The sequence below is a fragment of the Spinacia oleracea genome, chromosome 2, assembly GCF_020520425.1.
Source record: "Spinacia oleracea cultivar Varoflay chromosome 2, BTI_SOV_V1, whole genome shotgun sequence".
NCBI classification, from domain to species: domain Eukaryota; kingdom Viridiplantae; phylum Streptophyta; class Magnoliopsida; order Caryophyllales; family Amaranthaceae; genus Spinacia; species Spinacia oleracea.
Window position 1 is genome coordinate 58805976 of NC_079488.1, and position 23195 is coordinate 58829170.

The following is a 23195-nucleotide window of genomic DNA, read 5'->3' on the forward strand; positions in this document are numbered from 1 at the left end:
TAGTGCATCACCGTGGGGAGCTCCTGTGTTGTTTGTTAAGGAGAAAGATAAGAGTATGGAATTATGCATCGATTTTAGGGAACTAAACACCATCAAGAACAAGTATCCTTTGCCTAGGATAGATGACATATTGGATCAATTGAATTGGGCGAGTGTGTTCTCGAAGACTAATTTGTGTTTGAGGAGTACCACCAATTGAGGATAGCTGATAAGGGCCTAAGACCTCATTAGGATTCGTTATTGTCATTATGGGTTTAGAATAATGTCTTTTGGGTTAACCAATGCACCTGCCATAATTATGGATTTGATGAATAAGATTTTTCCACGAATTCCGAATTAAGTTCGTTATTATGTTATTGATGATATCTTGATTTATTCAAGGAATGAGAAAGAGCATGACAAACATTTGAGAATTATATTGGAGACGCTTAGAAAGAATTTAGTTTTATGTGAATGAAGTATACAAATCTTGAAGTCATGTGTGTATAAGTGACACCGTCGGAAAAGTAAAGGACTAAATTGATTGAAAACTACGTTACGTAAAGGAATAAATTTAAGAGAAGATTCGAGTGGTCCAGGACCATTAGAAATCATTTGTTGTCTTGAAAAGATGGGAGGAATTATATGAATTGGTGAAAGAGCTAAGAGTTAAGCCCAAAAGTTATGCATCCATGAAAGGCGTGATGAGGTTCGGTAAAAAGGAAAAGTTGAGCAGAAGGAGTTTCTGTAGATCCTGCTAAGATTCAAGCTGTGAGTGAGTGACCTACTCCAAAGAACGCGTCCGATATCTGAAGTTCTCTGGGCCTAGATGACCATTATAGGAGGTTGTGAGAGACTTTCCGAAGATAGCAAGACCAATGACCAACCTGGTGAAAAAGGAATCAAAATTCGAGTGAAGCGAGAAATGTAAGGAAGCTTTCTAGATTCTAAAAGAACGTTTGAATTCCGCACTGTTGTCGCGTCATTGAAACCCTATGAGACTAATTATCCTACCCATGACCAAGAGCTAGCTTCTATTGTGTTCGCTTTGAATGATTTGGAGACATTACCTTTATGGGGCAACATGTAAGATCCTTACCGACCATAAAAGTCTGAAATTTTGACAATAAGGTCCAGTTGAATCTTGGGGACAACAGTTGAAAATGAGTACTGCTTTCCACCCTGCAATTGACGGTCAGCCTGAGAGGACTAACCAAACTATGGAATATATGTTGAGAGCTTGTGCTATTTTCTTTAAGTGTAGTCTAGAACCACATAGATTCGATTGAATTTTCTTACAACAATAGTTACCATGTGAGCATTAAGATGGCACCTTTTGAGGCGTTGTATGGAAATAAGTGTAGAAATCCCACTTACTAGAATGACTTCCGTGAAAATGTTGTATTGGGAACAGGATTCGTTGAATTAGAAATATCCAGAATTATTCCCTGAGATGAGTTACGAGGGCGTAACTCGTTTTCTTTAAGGGGGGTAGAATGCGATAAAAATTTGCGCTTTTACCTATTTTTATGGCAATTTTATGCATTTTATGCTCATTTTTAGCAACTTATACATGTTGATACAAGTAAATAGATTCTCCGCATAAGAAAAATATGTTCATGAGTAACACAAGCAACTTTAAGTTGGCAAAAGAGTGCACATGAGTGGCACAAGTATTTCTCTAGTAAGAATGAACTAAAGCCTTTTGAAAAATGTGTGAATTTTCATGTCAAGTTTCGGGACGAAACTTCTTTTAAGAGAGGTAGATTGTAATCCCCCGTAATTTTATACATTTTATTAATAAATTTTAAAATATAGTTAATTAATTTAAATAGAATTTACGAATTTTAGAAATAAATATATAATAAATATATATTTATTTTATTACGTTTTAAATATTTTAACGGTTTATGAAATCAAAAATAATTTTTAGAATTTTACGTTGAAAAGAATTCGAATTACGAAAACACGTTCAATTGAATCTGGAAAAGCAATCCTAACCGTTTTGGGTTCAAACAAACTCAATCCTAGTTCTAGCCCAAATTATAAAAGCCCAAATAAATAAACCCAAAATTTCCTACCCATGTTTCAATTCATGTGAAACAAATCCACTCCCCTTCTTCATCCTACGTAAAACCAAAATCCTCAAACCTTACTTCCCCTCCAAGTGAACTCTCAAACGTTGTTCAGCCGCCACCACCTGTACCCTCACCGGCGACCACTGTTACCCCTCTCAGCAACTTCCGCCGGCGGTAACTCCTCCATCTCCTGCTTCGTTTTTCTTGCTTCTCCTTCGTTTCTTACCCTTCTCCTCTTGGTTGTTTATGTTTTCGCGCAGCGAGACCACCGTGCTCTCCACCAGCACAGCCGCCGCTTCTCCGTCGTCCCGCTGTCGCCGCTGCACGGTAACTCCTTCTCTCTTTTCTTTTCGTTCTTCGTTCTTCGTTCTTCTCTTTCGGTTTTCTTGTCTCTTTCTTCCTCACATGTTTTGGTTTCTCACAGCAACCATAACAGCTCTTCGCGAGCCTCCTCGCCGCCCGCGCAACACCACCTTCGTCAGCCAGCCATTCGCTGCCACCGCGAACCCGCCGGCCAGCCACTCTTCATTCTCTGTTTTGGTTAATTCTTAACCCTTGAAACTAATTAATGTTTTAATTACGTTTTAATAATTTAATTTATGTTTCTTGAATTAAATTTATGATTTTTATGTTTAAAGTATGAATTTTCAGATTATATATTTTGCTTAATTAATAATTTAAATTTCAGATTATATGATTGAATTGAATAAGAATTTTAATTATTTAAAGCATGAATTTCAAGGTTTTAATTGTTGTAAATCATAGTAGGATGATAATGAATTATTAAATTTATGATTTGTTATGATTCTAAGCATGTTAATTTAGTTTTGGTGAAGTTTTTAAACGAGTTTATATTGCTGAAAAATTAAAGTATGATGTTTGCGAAGAGTTTTCAACGAATTTCAATCTTTAATTCAATAATTATGATGCTAGGAAATCAAATATTCAAGTTATAATGTTGGGGAAGGTTCTAAATATGTTTAAGATGTATTTAGAATGCTTTATTATGGTTGCGAATGATTAGAAATTGATTGGGAATATTTGTTGGTTGTTTTAGGTGGAGAATTCTCTTTAGGCGATATTTGAAAGTGTTAAAGTGGCCTATTAGTTGTTTATACAAGGTACGTACATACATGTGTGCTTGGAATGTGTGTTATCTGTTGAATCCATGTTGAAAGTTGTTGATGAACTTGGTTACGTTGGAATTACATGTTTAATATTGTTGGATGGACGTGTTGAACATATATATTTCGTTATGAGAATTATAACATGTTAGTAGAAGATTGACGCGAACATGTTGGTTGGGAACATTAGATTATTATATATATTTATTCAGATCGATTGTTCATTGTTCCCTTTTAGCTTTTCACTACTTTATAAGGGTCGAGGACCTTGTTTAGTAAGTTGAAACCTTACACCCATATAGAGGGGTTGATCAGTATTAAAGGAAAGGTTGGATTAATTGGAATAAGTTTTGATTGACATCTCTGTGATCACTTACTTAATTTCAAGATAAAAACAGTGGAGAATAATTGTTGATTGTATGACTTATGTGATTGTTAAGTCATAACAGAGTTTAATTTGTAAATCATGTAAAGTGAAACTGAGTAGCAATAGCTTTAGACTGTGCACGTCTAAAGTGACGGACAATCAGGAGTTGGGGTCATGGGTCGCCTATGGCTTTCTCTGGGCCGGATTGATCACCGGTTCTATTTTATTCAAAAGTCCCTCGATATCGCAGGTCATTGGGGTTTACGGAGTCGCGCTCGTACCTCGTCTTCCTTAGTGAAGAAGTTTCTAGTAGACAACTCAGTCCATTGACTATTTCAATTAAAATAATGTTAATAATACAAAGGTCTAGTTCAGTCAAATATAGTCTTCAAGTCAATATGTTTTGGTTAGCCTTGCTTATGTTTTATAAGTATCATGTTAGGATTGTTCGTTTAATAGAATCATGTTAGGATTATTATTGATTTAGTATGTAGTATTCAGCTTCGCTGATTACGTGATTTTGCTTGTGCATGTTGATCATGGCTATGCCTTATTGATCATGTGATGATCCAATCTTTGGTGAGCAGTCTCTAGGGATCCATAAGCATTGCCCGTTGCAGGTTTGAAGATGATGCATCAATGGGGTTCGGGATCTGGAGAGATTTGCGTAGTCGCTATTTTATTTCATTTGAATTTGGTTTTGTTGAACTTGTTTTAATGGACTTGAATTGAACTAATTATGTCGACTTCGGTTTGTTGGTTTTGGGTAGTTGACTTATTTAAATTATTAAAGTTATTTATTATGTTTTCCGCTGCAAAATTCTGAATAAGCCGAAATATTTTCACACGGGCGATAATACCTTGATAATTCTCTATAGTTATATTTATAAAAAGGGTTGTTTTAGAAAAAGGAGAATTGTCGGGGTGTTACAAAACAAATTTGCAACTGTTACATTTTACGACTATACTCATGTTATCCAATCAAAGGAAAGACTTAACAAAGTCTAACTATTGAACTATACTGACAAAACTTTTCTTATAGGAGAACTAAAACTAATTGTAAGTTCCCCTAACAACAAAAATATACAAATTATAAACCCACCTAAAAGTCTCAAAATGTCGATGACGATTTACCCACCTTTAATCATTTGCATGGAAACCATAAATTATAAGATTATCCTTCTCTGCAATTTGAATTGCAACTAATTAAGCAAGAAAAATAAACAACATACTTCCAATGTGCTTAAGAAAATCAAGAAACACGTGTTTAGAGAGATAGAGGGGGAGGTGGTATTACAGCTTGAATTGCATGCATGAAAATAAACAATAGAAATGTTGAATTAAAGCACCATACAATCTCCTACCGTTTTAAAACGGATAAGTCAAAAAGTCGATTAATAAGACTGAGACACATATCATCAAAATAGTATTGCTTAGAGCATCTCTAATGGTAGACTAATTTGATAATTAGCTTGTTATGCCACATAAGATTTCAAGCTATTACATTGTCTAGCTAATTTGTACTCCAATGGCTAGCAACTAGCTTGTTATTTAAATTGGTCTCACTTGTCTCACTTGTCAATTAATAATTTGGCAATTTTTGAGAGCTAATTGTCAAGCAAATTAGCTTGTTTAAGCTAATTTGCTTGGCCAAGCTAATTTATTACTCTCACTCCAATGGGTTAGCTATTAGCTTAAATTTTTTATAAATTTCAAGCTAGTCCCTAGCTACAATCATTGGAGACGCTCTTATGTGTCATTGAAATGGTTAATACTAGTTATTGATTGATGTCGGGATATTCGGTGAAAAAACAGTAAAAGAAAAGTAAATTTTTTCGTAAGTATTCCCTTTAAAGAAAAACAATTTGTTTCCGAAAAAAAAAAAAAGAGAATTCCGCTCCAACATCCAAGATTTCCAATTTCGCAAAAACCCTAATTCCACTATCTGCGCCCTCCCTCCCTCCCTCCCTTGCATTTCCATTTTCTCTCTCCTCTGAAAGTCCATGGCGACGGAGGCTAGCGGCGGAGCAGGCGGCAAGTTCCGGAAGAAGCCGGTTCGGAAGAGCCAAGCGACGCCGTACGACAGGCCTCCCACGGCTTTACGGCCAACTCAGCTAGTCGGTGGCGGTGGTGAGAGAGAGAAGAATAGCTGGTTGTCGAAGCTTGTAGATCCAGCTTCCCGGCTCATCACCGCTGGCGCGCACAAGATTTTTTCTTCCGTGTTTCGCAAACGTCTTCTTCCTCCTCCTCCTCCTCCTCAACATTCTCCTGGTAATTTTCAAGTTAGTTGTGCTGCTTTATTGCAAATTTGGCGTGATAATTTTGTTGTCAAATTGGCCTTTTAGGGATTCGTATGTTGCTTTTGTTAATGATTATTGAACTTAATTTGGGTACTTGGAATTAACTAATATGGAAATTCGGGAACTTGGAATTGGTGTATTTGGGAACCTGGAATTAGTTGTTAGGGAAAGGAGGAATCGTTAGAGCTTGTTACTATTTCCACGAGAACATTCTGCAGAATGTTCTCTTATTAGGATTGTTCTTCATATTCCATAAAGGTAGTTGGAGTGAATAAAAAGTGATTGCATTTCAGATTGACGATACAAAGAGGATCATTTGTAGAAAATTGAACTGCTAGACTTGTGCATTAGTCGCCCATCTTGTCATTTAAGGATTATGTTTAGAATATGTGTTGGTTTGGTGTTTATATTGTTGTGTTTGTTAACATTTGGAAGTTGGTGGATATGTTAGATGGGATTGCCCATTTTCCCTAGGTTTAATTCTGATAATGTTGATTTGGATTTTAGTGTAAGGGTCTAATTGTTTTTTTATTGTTGTTGCTATTCAGATCTAGATTTTAATGTATGAGTTTAATCACATAGTTAAGTATGCAATCATGTTTTTCTTTTAATCACTTAGTGAAGTACTGAAGTATACAATCGTGTTTTTCTTTTATTAATTCAACCCATTTTTAAAACTGAGTGATTTCTTATTGGGCTTTTCCCATGTATATAGGTGAGAGGACAGAGATAAGGGATGTCCAGCCAGAAATCACGACAAAGGTATGTCTCACATCTGATTTGTGTCTTTTCGTGTTTGTTGGACTTTGTATTCTCAAATAGAACGTTGTTGTTGCCTATTCAAACTTCACGTTTTGTATATTGAAAACATTTCCTTATGCTTAAAAGGGAAAGAATATGAGCTGCTCTAGGCTGACATTACAAAAAAGCACGTAAGCGCTTTCCTTGAATTATTCAACTTCCGATTAATGTGTTTTGTTAACAAGGGGCTTGTAGTTGCATTGTGATTCCGGAAGCATAAATCATAAATGTGATGCAAAATCATGTTTAATGATTGTTTTTATCGATGTAGATAGCTTTTTGGCTGTTACTTTGTACTTTGAAGTAAAGGAAAAAGGTCAACAATTCTGAACAGTGAATGGAAAATAATTCTGAAACAGGGAATTCAATAATCTGAGGAAGTAAACATGCAACTTGAGCAGGAGGAGTGGTATGTCTAGCATTGGACATTTGAAACTCGTTAGTGTAGCTGTTACCAAACCAAACTAAAGTAACTAGTTGACCATAGTAAGAAATTTCTTTTTTGGGGGGTGGGGCCGCTGCATTTTTTTATTTTTTTGTTGGTCAAAGCTTGTTAAATTAGGTCATTACTTTGTTTACTATCTGTCTATAATATGATAACAACCTTCTACAACTATCATGAAAATTCTTCACACATTCTGTCAATATATTTGATAAAAAGGATTGATAAGCATTGAAATAGTGTTTTTTGGAATGCCGTTGTGGACAAAAGATGATTGTGGTGGAGATTTGTAAGTTGAGGTAGATGTGGGATAACTCGAGAAAATATTGAAATAACATTGAAGAGATACCAAAGGAGGTTGGGCTTGGAGTTGCAGTCATCAAAGATAGGAGAACCAACTATGGTCATCTGGACATTTCCATCAGTCGATGGGGTTCACTGGTCCAGAGAATTGGCAGTTGCAGTACTGCACATAAAAATAAAAGAAGTTGAGGTAAATCAATGATGACATGGACACAAGGGGTACTAATTGACATGAAAGCGTTGTTTCCCGGGTGACCGAGGAGAAGAATTCACATGAGTGACTGAGGGGAGTACAATTTGCTCCTTGTAGGCTACTGCACCCATTTGGAATTACGGTTGTGTAACTGTTGACAAAAAGGATCAATTGTGCCCTATTATTTTGGAACGAGAACTGAATATCTAGCTGTAATCCACTTTTTATTTGTGAACTTTCTCTTGGTAGAGTATTCTTTTTGTTTTAAGATAATATTCACGTGCCTGTACATTGCAGATATGCTTAATGCTCAGTTTGTTACTTTGTTTGTACTTTGAGAAAGAGCAGTATTTAATGTGGATGCATTGGTCAATTGGTTTTAGTCTTTTAGGTACTTGGGGAGTACTTGAAATATCTGCTAATTACAGGTTTGAGTTGAATGGTTTGGTTTCTTTTTAGAGGAGCTCATACTTATAAAGCAATCAATTGGGCCTGAGGGTCCATTTAGTCGGTTTTGAGATGAGGTCTGAAGATTAGAAATGAGGCCCAAACAAATTTATGATGTATTTGACTGGTCTGAAATGAGATCTGAAAATAAGATTTAAACTAGGTTACATTAGTGGCTTGAAGTGATATATACTGTGTTACTTGACCTGTTAAGAAGAACTATGGTTATAGAAGGTTTAAAATGAAGTTGCAAAACTGTTGTAATTAGCTGTGATAAATAACTAGATGATTTCTGTTGAAATTATTGTTCTATTATCTAAAAATAAAAGTTCTATTTTGAAAAGATGGTCATCTCTATATTCTAATTTTGATCTTTGTTTAAACTTCTTGTTGATGTCTCTTCTAGCATGTGTTACTTGTCACCACCCTTGGACTTTATCTGTTATCCGTGACAGCTCATCACTATATCATATTCACTAGGTTGGCTCTTCTGGCACCAAGGAACCACTTGTTTATAAAGGTAATGATTCAGGCGGAGTATCTGAGAGTAGCGGGGTTGCAGATTTGGAGTATATTTTGAAGCAGAAGACCTTTACTAGGCAAGTCTTACTGATTTCTTCTTGGTATTGTAACCTTTTTTGTATTTACAGTTTGACTCTCTATGATATTATAAAGAGGGGATGTGTACTTTTCCTTCTTTTAGCATAGGCTGATGGAAGATCTTGAATAACTGTGAGTCATTGAGCTAGTTAAATGAGGGTGATAGTACAATACTGAAGAATTAACTAGGAGTCATGCAAGGTGGCAAATCCAAGGGAAGTTTCACCACCTTGAGAGTGAATATGTTCTGTTCAAAGGTCCTTCTTTTCTTTGTCATCATAGGGTGACGAGGGTATTTCCTATAAAAAGCTGGAATTTTCTATGTCATATGACTTTTGTTCCCCTCTATCCTCTTCGTGGAAATCAATTAGTTACCTCATTCAATATGGACTATCCAAGTTGGTATTTTATGTAATTTGTCGGATTTTGGTATAGGTGAACAATCTCAAATAATTCAGTTTTTTGAAAAGAAAAAATAATCAAAAGAATGCTTTTATATTGTGGATCAATATATTTTCTGATACTTTAATAGAAAAATATATCTTTAACAGTGAAATGTTTCCGAAATCTGATTTCAAAAGCCAAATGTAGAAATTTTGATTGGATGGAGGTTTGTCTTTAAACTTAATTCTTGTCATGCTAGACGAATAAGGCTGCCATGAAAGTGCACTCTTTTGTCATGATGGGTGAAGGGTATCCAATGCATCCACTCAGTGTTACCTGATGCGCGGTTCTCTTTGTTGCGGGGTAAAGGTTTGTGGTTCGCTGGTTGGCTGTTATTGGGGTCGCTGGGGGTATAAATAGTCAAAGCACACTTTCTTGGAAAAGATAAAAGTCAAGTATTTACTATGCAGTGAATAGTGTGTGAGAGAGAGAGAGAGAGAGAGAGTGAGAGAGAGTAAATATGGTCTTTCACGCGGGTTTGTTAATTTTGATTGCAGTTTTTTCGATGTTACCTAACTTATCTTGTTCCCAGCCTAGATTAAAAAAAATAAGTAAAACCCAAAGAAAAAAATCAACGCACGTGCAAAGCCCCACCAGCAATACGACAAACATGAAGAAAAATAAAGGACACAGGAAATGAATAGAACGCCGGAGCAGCCATGGCTGAGTTAGAAGAAAGACAATTCATCAACAAAAATTGGAATTGGCGAGTGGATTCATCTCGTTTTTCCTTCTAAAACAAAAGCCCAACATATTTTTTCTTCTCTCGCCTTCCCTGACCATCAATGGCTAGAACTAGGGCTTAGGATTTGGGACTACAATTCCAGTAATTTGATTCTGAAGTCTTAACAACAACGAATTGGGACTCCGGCTACCGTGAATTGGTTCATCCGAACCGATTAGAGATTTGCGGGGCTAAGTGCTAATCTGATAACGGTGATTCGTGAATCCGCTTTTTCGACAGAGACTGTTAGCAAGCCTTGATAGAACCTAGATCATACAATGATAGTGGGCAAGCTTATAAGTTCTGCAAGGCTAACACGAAAAACTATCTGGGTTTTCGGTTGGATATTTGCACCCAAATGAAGTTCCATTACAGTGTCCTAATATCTTAATTTTTTTCAGGTCCGAGATAGATCATCTTTCTGCGCTTCTACTGTCAAGAACTGTTGATAATTTGGCTGGAGATGAGAAGGGAAGGTCAGAACTTGATACTTCTGACAAGAAGGTTGCTCATAGTAGACGTGAAATATTAACTAATCTCCCTGCTATAGAAAATGGAGGAGAGCGTGTGTTACCTGCAGTCATCTCAACTCCTGTCGTGAGATCGAAAGTAGGGATTCATCTTTGAGATATTGATTTTTCTGTTTTCTCTTCTGATTGACTTGTTCATGCTGAGTTTTCCTATGTAAATGCTTCATTTGTGTAGGTGGTTGAAGATGTTGTTGCTTCCCCTGCTGAGCTTGCGAAAGCGTACATGGGTAGCAGGCCTACAAAAGCTTCTCCATCAGTGCTGGGACCGAAAAGTGATATGGCGAGGGAAGACTTGTCAGCTCCTTATAATCCATTCTTCAAACAAAAATCTCCCGCCGTGTCTGTTATTCAAAGGCCTACAAGTGAGATTGGAGCATCTGCTAATGGTTATATGACTCCGAGATATCGAGGACGATCTGCGATATATAGCATGGGTCGTACTCCTTATTCCAGGCATCATCCAACAGATATATTTAAGGTTTGCTCCGGAAGGTCTGTTGTATGCCGCAATTTATGCATTCACATTTCTGCTTGCTTATAGTTAACTTATGTCGCAGTCTGCTGAAATGGCTTTTGATACGCATGGTGCGTCATCATCATCATCATCTCATAATACAACGGAGACTCAACAGCTTAGTGGATCTAAGAAACAGGTAATCTGCCGACAGATTTTGTTCTTTTGTTGTGGTTTCTGTTTGCTTAATTTGGTTTCTAATTGCCTCTTTATTCACAGGTTCTTAAGCGCAGGAGTTCTGCCCTGGAAAGTGATATTGGGTTTGTTGGTCCCATTCGCAGGATTCGTCAAAAACCTAATCTCCTGCACCATAAAATCTTGTCACTGCCTGCATCTGGTGTTCCTCATATAAAACATGGTTATGGAGCTCTTACAGAAGCTACTGAAGTGCCCTCTTCCATTGATTGGAGTTCTAACCACCGTTCTTCATCGAAAGCACTTGCAGAAAATGGTGTCCACAGTACAAGCAATGGATATGTTCCTTCGCAATCTATTGAGACGGCCCAAAAGATCTTTCAACATCTTGACAAATTTTCTTCAAAAGGAAAGTCTCCTGAGAAGAAATGTGAAATTATGGGAGGAAGTTCAGCTGCCAAGATGACAACTGATATGCGTGAAGGACTGGCTCATAAGAGCATGAGTACCGAGTCATTGAAGGTCTTGCAGACTATTCAAGACAGTAGGAAGGAGAATGGTTTGATGGACTCTTCTAATGCACATGATCATTCACTTAAGACATCACCAAGGGTAGAAGGTGGCACCACACAAAGGATTGTCATTCCCTCTGTTGAAGATGGTGCAGAGGCTGGAAGCTCTAAGAAGGCCCTGGAGTATATGAATCATCGGTCAAGCTTTGACCAACAACAGAAAAAACGGTCTTTTCAGATGAGTGCTCATGAGGTATTTATTTTTGTCAACTCTTTGCTGCATCCTGTATTATAGGAAATAGATTATTCATACCCTCACTTTTAGTTATATTAAACACTCTTTTGTTCTATGCATGTTAAGATAAATTGAACTATGCAATTGGCTAGTTCCACTTAATTATTGTACTCTTTAATACTTTCTCCGTTCGATATTTTCTTTGTAAAAGTTATCTGCACCATGGTGTTGAATTTGTATAGTTTTTAGATAGTGCAAGCTTTGAATTGTGAATAGTGCTTCTCGTGTTTTGTTGATCATTTTATATTCTTATGGGTAGTATATGAAAGATGTTATGCTATATTTTCTCATCTGGCAGGATTATTTGGAGCTGGATGATGATGTTCATACAAATGGTGTTGCTTCCGCTCCAATGATTAAAGGAGTGGAATGCAACAAGTTGGCTGAAAGTTCAGCTGCTTTCTCTGATAATCCTCAAAGTGCAGCAGTCTCTGCTGTGAAGCCTATAGCTCCAGAAATAAAACCATCGTTGAACTCTTTAGGCTCAAACAAAGAAGAGTCTCTACCAGATGGGTCTGCAGCTCAAGCATTTTCTGGCTTTACCATTCCTACGGGATTGTTGACTTCATCTACAACTAGCACGAGTAAACAAGCAGCAGTGAGTTCTCAGTTTACAGCAGAAATTAATAAATTTAGCTCAAACTCTGCCGAGGTGGTTCCAATTTCGTTTTATCCCTCATCCTCCGTTGTGGAATCTACAGCCGCGAAGGACATTAAACCAGAATTGTCAATCAGGTAATTAATGCAATTTGATTATCTTATTTTAGAAGGCAGTCTCCCGCTTTCTCTGAGTTAGTTTCACTTGTCTAAAAATATTGTTTGTGACTTGTAAGAGCCTCTTTTATGGTTATACCCCTTTACCCAGCTGTCATTCTACTTCCAAGTTGCTTGGTTAGACTAAAGAACCAGGTTGAGGATAAACATGTTTCTTCTGAATGGGTGGAAGCATAGTGTTTTTTTATTTTTTATGCAAGCTTGTGTGGTTAGTTTGGGTACAGTGATGTTAGACTCTGGAGCTTTCTCTTTGACTTGAATTGCTATTGTATTTTGCTTTGTTTCCAGTTCAACAGAAGCCGCAAACAAAGCAGATGAACTTGATAAAACTGCCAAGGGGAACACCCTACATTTTGGTGATGTTTCTAAGAAAATGGAAGGCTCTGTGTCGAGCTCGGGTAAAAGTTTATTTTCCTTCGAAACACAACCAAATGGTGCAACTCTTACGAATGTACCTAGTACTGTTTCTGTATCAAGGGTTACGTCGTCTCCCGTTCCGATTTCAAGTAGTTCAAATGATCAGCGTCTAGCTCCTGTATCAGTCTCTTCTTCACCATCGCTCTCTATTTCGAACGGCAATGCTGTATCTACTCTCTCAGATACTTCTGCAGGAACCGTGATCAACACTGCTACTACAGGTGGCATGCCAATCTTTGGCAGCAACACTAGTCAGTTTTCAACGTCCATTGCTCCTGCAGTTCCATTTGGATCCAATTTGCAATTCGGATCTCCTTCAGTTCCTTTTACCCCAGCAGCTGCGACTTCAGCTTCTGAGTCTGTTGTAAATTCAGGAGCTAAATTAAGTGACTCTGCTTTTTGCAATGCTACTAGTGGTCAGTTCAGTGCAAAACCTACTGAAACTGCTAGTGTAGGGAACAATATTTTTGGATTTAGTGCTTCTACTTTAAAATCTACAAGTAGCGAGACTCCACCTGTTCTTCAAGCTGCTATCTTCAGTTCTCAAGCATCATCATCTGCTGTTGCATCCACAACATCGATAGCCGGCTTGTCTAGTCAATCCGCTCCATCAGCCTCATCTCATGTTTTTGGGTTTAGTGCACCTTCTAGTGCTTATTTAAGCACTGGTGCTAATCCTTTCACTACAGGTTCTGGGTCAGCGTCAAGTGTGTTTGGTTTGTCTTCAGTGACTGCACCTGTCAGCTCAAGCAGTAATACAACATCTAACATATTTGGTTTGCAATCATCTAAACCTGCTGTCACTGGTTCTACATTTGGCGCATCTGGATTTCAATTTGGGTTGAAAGCCTCTGAGGCATCTGCAACTAGTAATAGCACCCCGATTGTGTTTGGAGCTACGTCTAGCTCCTCTGCAGCTAAGAATAGTACACCACTTGTGTTTGGAGCTGCCTCAAGCTCTTCGGCAGCTAACAGTGCATCATTTACATTTGGGGCTACCTCATCAGCAGCTAACAGTGCACCTTTTGCATTTGGGGCTGTCTCATCAGCTTCTGCTTTCTCAGTCCCTTCTGCTGCTGCCTCTGCGCCTGTTTCAAATACGCTTTTTTCGTCTCAGCCGGCATTATTTGGTGGCTCTACCCCTTCACCATTTGGATTTGGTTCGACACCCCCTGTTGGAAATAATGACCGAATAGGCATGGAAGATAGCATGGCTGAGGATTCTGTACAAGTTCCGACACCTGCTGCACCAGTTTTTGGTCAAGCAATTTCAGCATCACCAAGCAGTTTTGTGTTTAATGGAGCAGCACCATCTGCAGGAAGTCCATTTCAATTTGCCGGCCAGCAGAACCAATTTGCAGCCCAGAACACACCATTTCAGCCCTCTGCTAGTCTAGAATTCAATGCTGGTGGGGCTGGGAGCTTTTCAGTAGGTAGTGGTGGTGGTGATAAAGCAAACCGTAGAATTGTGAAGGTAAAAAAAGGAATACGGAGAAAATAAATGTGGTTGCTCAAGTTACATGCATTTATAGAACAAAGTTGTCCCTTATTCGCTTCTCATGGAACAAGAATGGGCTCAGAACGAGGCCCTTGGGATGACCTTGGTTTCGCCTAGGTTTACCCTCCGGATTGACAATTGTGATTCCAGGAAAGCAAGGACAAGATCTTTCCATTTCATAATTTTTTTTCTTCATTGGTGATAGGTTAATACCATTTTCAAGTCTTAGTTTTCACAATTTTGAGTTTTCTTTGAATCTGGTCAAATATTTGTATTTGTAATAAGTCCACTAGTTGAGTAGCTAGGATCATCTCTTCTACCCGTATTGTGTACCATAAAGAACGGAGTTGTGAATCCTATTCTTTTTTCTTAAAGTTTGTCAGGAAGTACTGCACTAAAATGGTTCAGTATGTTTATTCCATTGAAAACATCTTGTCCCTAGAGTCAATTTTGATGTCCATTTAAGTTTCTCACTTTAAACTATGCTTTCTGCTGTATTGATTCTTGCTTTACAAATTGTGATAGCTAGATTGGTCTTTATTTGGTGTTAAATTTTTTATTTTGTTTGGTAGAGTTTCCTTGTACAAGGCATTGATAAATCATAAGTCCTGAAAATTTGAGTTTTTACCAACGAAATGTTAAGTTGACCTCAGTCTTCTAGCCACTTATGGAGTAGAATCTGACATACAATACACCATGGTGTTCATCTGACTACATGAATTGGGATCACTAAATCAAAAGGGGTAATACCGCAATAGGAGACAAAGGTGAATGGATGGGTGAATTGGTGATATGAGAGATTATGGAGCAACACAAAATTTGAAGACAGGTGTACACAACTTTATGAAAGATGGACTACCAACAACTCAATTCAATATGATCGGGCTAATAATTTAACTTTATTGTTGTGGCTGGATGGATGATTCTACTATAGTCATCTTAAAAATGACCATTGTTTAGAATTAATATGGACCACAATTTTTTTTCTTTTACCTTTAAATTTAATACTTCATCCGTTCCGGAAATATCGCACAATTTGTTTTTCACACTATTCACACTACGACTTTGGCTATTTTTTGTGATTCGTACGTATGGAAATTTTAGTCATGTGGGATAATGTTAGATTGGTATTGATATATATTTTCTAAATATTAATTTTTTATAATTTTTACTTGCACACAATTTGAGATATTAAGAGTCAAAGTAATGTTTAAATGAGTAAAAGTTAACCATGGTGCGATATTTTCGGAACGGAAGAAGTATAAATAATATATTTTAATGATTTTAATTGTTTTTATCTTTACATTTTTTATAAAAATAGTTTTTGTAATTTCTGAATTTCCCAAAATTAATTATTTGTATTTTGCAAAAATGTAAAAATTTATAATTAGGCTAATTAAGATAATTAGCCAAATCTAATTAAGAATGAGGTTTGTAAATTTCTCTCTCCTCTGGCCAAGCCGTCGTCGGACCACCACGCGTGAATGGGTCCGGGCAGGTAGGCACGACCATTGACCGGCGTCGTGTTGCGAGTTGTTGGTTGCGGGGGAGGGGGGATGAGTCAAGGGTGGATGTGATTTGTTGATTAACGAAATGGAGGTGGCTGTGCAGGGGAGGCGCGCGACGGGAAGGGGTGGGCGCCGTGAAGGGGATGCGAAGGGGGAGGGGGGCGGCGACGGGGAGGGGGGCGACAATAGGGAGAGGGGTTGTTAGGGGCTGCAACGGGGAGGGGGCGGCGACGGGGAGAGGGCTGCGACGTTGGGGACTGCAACGGGGAGGGGGGGGGGGCGACGAGGTGGCAGGAAACCCTTATCGGGTTGGGCTAAATTTAGGCTCATTGGATTTTTAAAGTCTCCCAGTTTATTAAAATAAAAATTTGCAACTAATAACATAAAAACAATTTTGTCTTGGTGGTTATGGACATGTTGAAATCCTTTGAACACCATTGGTTTGAGGTTAATCCTTGATGTCACTACCGCCTCGAATAGCTAATTGATGGGGAATGTTTTTGTACTGAATAAAATCGCTACTAAAGGCCAAAATAATCACCACGAAAGCCCTTTTTTCTTGTAGTGTGTAACCATTTTTTGTGTTATTTTTTACATTTATTTGATAACCATCTTTTTTTATTTTTTGACATTTACTTATATCTTCTAAAATAAAAGATAAATCTTACAGAAATTATTTTTAATATTTTTTTAATTAAATATCAAACTTATTTTTTGTGTTTTTATTTTTGACATTTACTTGATAACCATCTTCTTTCCTTTTTTATTTTTATGTTTTATTTTTTAACATTTACTTATATCTTCTAAAATAAAAGATAAGTCTTACAGAATTATTTTTAATATTCTTTTAATTAAATATCAAATTTGTACCTATTATTTTATTTCAATAAATATAAACACTTGGACATATAGCGATTAATTTGAAAAGTGAATCACTCGTGAGATAAATATTATAAAAATTTATATTATAATCTATTTGTTTGAGGTAACTTGCAAGAAAATATAAGGACATTACCTAAAACGAAAATATAGATGGACATTGTTGTTGATTTTTGCGATGGTAAATGTCCGTCTACATTTTTGTTAGTTATCTTAAACTATTTTTAGAATTAAGTATTGACAATATGTTGAAAACATGTTATGATAATGTCCGTCTATATTGTTGGTAATTACCTTAAACTATTTTTAGAACTGAGTATTAACCATTCTTATTTCTTTTTATTTTTTATGTTTTTATTTTTGACAGTTACTTATATATTCTAAATTAAAAAGATAAATCTTATGGAAATTACTTTTAATATTCTTTTAATTAAATATCAAACTTTTGATTATTATCTTATTTCAATAAATATAATCTCTTGGACATAGAGCGATTAACTTGAAAAGTGAATCACTCGTGAGATTAATGTTATAAAAAATTATATTATAATTATTTGTTTGAGGTAACTTGCAAGAAAATATAAGGACATTACCAAAACACAACTATTTTTAGAACTAAGTATTAACCATTTTCTTATGGATGTGCATTACCATCCTTATGTTCTTATGGATATTACCTACATCATCCATGGATAGTATCCATCCTTATTTTTCTTAATTTAGTTCATTTTAATTCCATTTATAACTTAATTAACAGCTTTTAATTACTTTTTTATTTTTCTTATTTGTGTTTTAAATATAATTTATAAACTTAATTATAATTTTTATTTGTTTTAATGCATAAAAAGTATATAATTACGAGTTAAAAAGAATAAAAATCTTTAATAAAACTAATTAAGCTACAAAATAATAAATAAAGGTGTCGACACATTGTTCATCATCTTCTCCCCTCATACTCCTGTAGGGGAATACAGTTAAACATAATAACATGTGCGGAAACAATCCCCAAAGCCAGGAAACATGTATAAATCACAGATTAAGGAAACTTACATTCGAAGCGTGTTTTCCACAATAATCTGTCAACGAACACGAACTTAGAACTCCACTTGTCGTTCCTCTACTTGGTTCACCGACACGTTCAGATCCGTCTTGATTATCGTAGCTTAGACAATCGATCAAGATACTTTGCTTTTGGGAAGAACTCACTTTGGAGGCACAGAGAAAATTAGGGTTCTCTGTGTCTCTAGGGTTTGAGTAATGAATTGTGTTGGAAATTGGTTAGAAGGTTATTTACATAACCTTACTAACCGACCAAGCCATAAGGCAAGGCCGGCTAGCAAGCCCGCGCAGCATCACACGGACACGCACAGCGAGCTGGGCCGTGGGCCGCGCTACTACTGCTGTGTCGTGGTCTTGGCCCACGCGCGCACACAGCTGCTCGCCCATGGGCCAATGCTTCTTTTTTCGCCTTGCTTGCTTGCCTAGCGCGCGCGCCCATGGGCCTTGAGTGCTTCGTGCACTATGCTCGTGGGCCGCTCCTCGTATCCGCGTTTAATATATTTTCGATATATTATTTATCGTTTCGTATACGACGAATCACCGTCGTACGATACGATTTATTCGTTTCGCCTAGCTTACGAATATTCACGATACGATATACGATTCCGATGCAAGGTCGTATTGTATAATACGTTTTCCAAACTAATTCCCGAAAAGCTATTAAATGAATTTTCGAATCATTTAATCCGTTGATCTGTTACGTGTCATTGGTGTGACCTTGTAGGTTCAGTCAAGAGTAAGCTGTGAGTTCAATATCCATTAGAACTCACTGATCGGAAGCATTGCTCCAGCTAGCTGTTCCGATCACTTGATCTCAATGAATTAATTGTTCGCAATTAATCTGAACCTTGGTATTAGACTTAATGCACCTTGGGTGAAGGACATATTTCCTTCAATTTCCCACTTGTCATTCAGAGAAGTGTGCATCCACATTCCTTTGTCACTTAGTGTTACTTACTGAACATAAGGTAAGATCCAAGCCATCCTTATTAGGTCCAGAAGTGTTTCTCGGATTACAGAGTTCAACTGTCAAACTTTTGCAGAAGGTTAAGCCTAACCATTCTGAGCACGACCATGCATTTTATAGTATCTAACTCTCCGAGGACCTTGTTACACAACAACACCATATCCTATCAAAGATAGGAGGACAATCCATTCTTGCAATCTATGAACACTCACTTTGATTCATAGTACGCCCAATAACTGCTTTTATAGCCTCCTTTTACGGTGCGACATTTAGCTAGTATCAAAGCGAACTAATTCTCAAACGAGCAGACATAATCGCTCATGTTCCGAGGAATGGTTCTAATCACCATTAATGAGAACTACTTATGACATGACTTTATCTCTTAAAGTGTTCTCATGGTCAATCTGATACAAGATCCAATAAGTATCTATGCAAATGATTTCTGACATCCACTCCATCTAGTTCAAGAAACAGAATTATAAATCATCTTGCAATCTAATCTTCATTAGTCATTGGTCTTCCACCTTTCAATGACCTGGATTAGGGATCCTTTGTGAATTCAATATTCAAGTTCACTTATGGGTGTTTCTTTGTCGAAGAATCCATCTTGACATCCCATTTGAATTATTTGAATCACATGGACTTATCATTTAATACTAAACCAAGATTAAATGAACTATGAAATATAATTTCATAAATGATAAATGTTTAAACCAAATGCTTACCAATTTGTGGGCCTCTAACCCAAAATCAAGCATTTAATGTTTTACAGATATAGGCCTTTCACCCAATACTTAAAACATTCATGGAACTCAAACTTGATTCCCTTTCTGCATATGAATGTTGTGTCTCATTCAATGCAGAGGTTTAGTTTATCATACTTTGCTATCCTTAGCATCTTTTCTATCGAAAGCCTTTCGATGTAAGATAAAAAGATCTTTGAATATGTTTCTAGAATGATCTAGTCTTTCGTTGCTGTTTAGAATGATAATCATATCTAAAATAGAAAATCATCCAGGTAGCAGACTTGTGATCAACCTGAGTTCATTGAAGAACTCCCACTAAAAACAATTCCCTTTCATTGCTTCTTAGGCAACAATGAATTCATTTCAATTATGTAGAATTTCAAATGATGCTTCCTTTTGGAATGCTCCAACCAGTTCACATAGATGTGGGAGATACATCTTTCAACTGAGAACTTGGAAACTAATCATTGATTCAGTTTCCCATGCATCACATATGGTTTAGAACCTATGTTACCACCTTTTAATCACGACGCCTGATTGCCCGTGTATGTTTGTGGTTTGGCTAACAACAAGATTCAACTTTTGCTTAGGCAAATGCATGTAGCATCAAAACCTTAGTTATCTTCACTTCCTCTTATCAAGTGTTCATCCTACATCTCCAAATGCATTGGATGTTCTTGATACTGTTCCAATGATCTTTGATCCAAATCAATAGAGATTGGTATAAACTCGTCACGATCCAATGTTCACGAGTTATCTTGGCGATCTATATGTTACATTTCACATGATTGATTGTAATGCAAAAACCATTCGCATTTTAAAATCCATCCATGTAACTTTTAGCTTCATTCTGTTTCAAGAGACACTGAATCTTGCTAAAATCTTGGCATTGCCATGTGATATAAGGTGAAGGCACCTCTTCAAGGTCCTTCATGCTTAACTCTAGTGATAACAACCTAGCTTTATACTTAGTTAAAGCATTCATAACTTAGACTTTCTCATATGGGTTGAGACTCTCCTTCGAGTCTCTCCATTGTGTTTGATTTAGTAATTACTTTTACAGAATCCAAACAACGCTTTAGATCCTATCCAATGGATCTTTAACCCAGTATGTTCTAAGTTTCGCCATGGTTCTAATATTGACAAATACTTTCAAATCTAATCATTTAGAATTTGAATGTCATTTTCAATAGAGAGATATGTATCTCATATATAGAACCAATAAACTTGACTTAGCTCCCACTAAACTCCTCATCTATAATATGATCCATATTTTCATAAAGCTATGATTGCTCAATAGCCTTTTAGACAAATATGGTCCAATTCCCACTTGCATGCTTTAATCTACGAATAGATTTCTTAAGCTTGCTCTTTTATCTAGCATCCAAAACTTTTACATTGTGTGATGTACACAATTCCTTTCTACAAGTCCAATTGAGTGAGGTGTTTCGTTTTCCAATTGCCATATTGCCATATTCAATGATTGCTAGATTATCCAAAATAGTTTAAGCATTCCGACTTGGTGAAAAAGATTTCAACATTATCAACGCCGTGAAGTTGTTTACAATCTTTAACCACCAATCTAGATTCTCTTTTGTATGTGTATACAATATCATCTCTGTATGTTTTGAAAACATGTTTGCAACCAATGGGAGTAAACCCTTTATGCAAATCAACGTTGTATGTTTAGAAAACATATTTGCAACCAATGGGAGTGAACCCTTTATGCAAATCAACCAAATCATAGATTTGATTCTTTAAGATGAAGATATTTCGGATAAAATGGCCTCAAACCATTTTGTATGGCCTCGAACCATACTTGGGAATTTTTAATTCGTCGTAGCTAACCTGTAAGTCGTATGTTCTTGAAGCACTTTCCAAAGTCTTCACAGTTTTCATTCCTCAAGATATCTATGTATCTATCTTGGTTGAATTCTATTCCTTATACGATTTACTAGGTATTGAATGTAATACCTCGTATTTTCCTGTATTTTATAAATATATTTTATTATATTTATAAAGTATTTTTATGATTTTTAGAATTCAAAATGCATTTAAATGTTATTTAAATGTATTTTATTTAATTAGAATATTTATTAGTTTAATTATTACCAAACGAATTTATTATTTAATGTTGGGAATTTAATTGGGTTTCAAAAGTAAAACGATTTTAAATGAATCTAACCCAATTCAATTCCGAGTTCAAGTCCAAACAAATTAAGCAAGCCCATCTTATGTTTAATGAAGCCCGAAAGGGAATCCTAAAGCCTAGCCCATCTTTGAGTTTCCTAAGCCTATAAATATAGGTGCTCACCGTCAAAATCGCTCCCTATTATTCTTTAAATCTAAAAAAAATAAAACCCTAACCCTAAATTCTTCTTTCTTTTGCCGAACTTATGTTGGGCCGTTTTTCTCCTACTTACGTTCGTTTTCAGAAAAAGGTTTCTTCTTCAAAGTTGTAGATCTCGTAAAGTTCTTGAACTTTGCCTCAAGAATCGATCAATTCTGAGTTGTAGATTAAAGGTTATGAGCGTTCTAAAATCCTGCTGCAGTATTTCTTCTTTTCCTCTCTCTTTCTTTCGGCTCTCTTGTGCCCGTCTCCCTTGCCCCGCACTCAACCGAGCACCACTGCTCGTTGGTGCCTTGTGCCTCTCTCACAGCCCTTGTCCCTCGCCCCTCTCTTCGTGCTCGCTTCCTTGTGCCCTCGTGCACGCAACACCACCCACACCCCTTGCCTCTCGCTCTCCCTCGCGTCTCTCTCTCACAGCAACACGTGCTGCGTGCTGTTGCTTGATGTTGTTGCTTGTCGCTGCGTGGCCTCGTGCCCAGCCACACTCACCCTCACTCGCACTCTCTCTCTTTTCTCTCGCTCGTGGCCACACGAGCCTCGCCCCTACTGCCTTGCTGATGTTCGTGCCGCACCGCATGCACACACACGCACAACCGTGTGTGTTATGTGTGTGTGTGTTCTTGTTCGTTCATTCAATTCTTTCGCCCAATCACAATTAATTCTTGGTTGTTCCGTGCTATAGGCCGGATTGGTATAATTCTCTTCTTCCTTGCCTATTCTATTTCAATTCCGTATTTAAATTATATTATTATTATTATTGGTTTTGATTAATTAAAATGCTGGGATCGGTTATGAACACCAACTTTTGAGGATTTGTATGTTTGAATTATTGAAGAATGTTTTGAATTGAAATATTATAATTTTCAGATTTGAAGTATATATTAAAGCTTCAATTTTTATTAATTTTAATGGTTTTAATTACAAACTATGATTGGAGTTTTAATCTAAGCCTTATGGGCGATTGATTAGCATAATTAGATGATGAATTTAATTATGATAATCAATTATATTTTTCAGAATATTGTAAAGACTTAAAACGTCGACTTTTAATGGTTTATACATGAAAATAAATTAATTTCATGCTAGGGTTTTAAACGATTGATTGAGACGATTATTTTATTAATGAACGATTAAGTTCTAATTAATTCAAGTGTTTTAAAACTAAACAAAGTTGCTGGAAATTTAGTAAACATGGATAATAATTAAGAT

General features: G+C 36.7%; 1 protein-coding gene across 1 annotated transcript; it reads left to right on the top strand.

Moving 5' to 3' along the window:
- The first annotated feature begins 5476 nt into the window (after nt 1–5476).
- LOC110798306 (nuclear pore complex protein NUP1) lies at nt 5477–14925 on the top strand. Its single transcript, XM_022003483.2, has 9 exons — nt 5477–5819; nt 6564–6610; nt 8515–8633; nt 10204–10411; nt 10508–10810; nt 10890–10985; nt 11066–11746; nt 12087–12523; nt 12851–14925. The coding sequence occupies exons 1-9, from the start codon at nt 5552–5554 to the stop codon at nt 14478–14480; spliced, it is 3789 nt and encodes a 1262-aa protein (XP_021859175.2). The 5' UTR covers nt 5477–5551; the 3' UTR covers nt 14481–14925.
- Nucleotides 14926–23195: the final 8270 nt, after the last annotated feature.

Excerpts from the sequence above, each read along its gene's own strand:
- LOC110798306 (XM_022003483.2), top strand. The coding sequence starts at position 5,552 with ATGGCGACGGAGGCTAGCGGCGGAGCAGGCGGCAAGTTCCGGAAGAAG. Across the intron at positions 8,634-10,203 it reads AAGCAGAAGACCTTTACTAG|GTCCGAGATAGATCATCTTT; the intron begins GCAAGTCTTACT and ends AATTTTTTTCAG. Across the intron at positions 10,986-11,065 it reads TTAGTGGATCTAAGAAACAG|GTTCTTAAGCGCAGGAGTTC; the intron begins GTAATCTGCCGA and ends CTTTATTCACAG.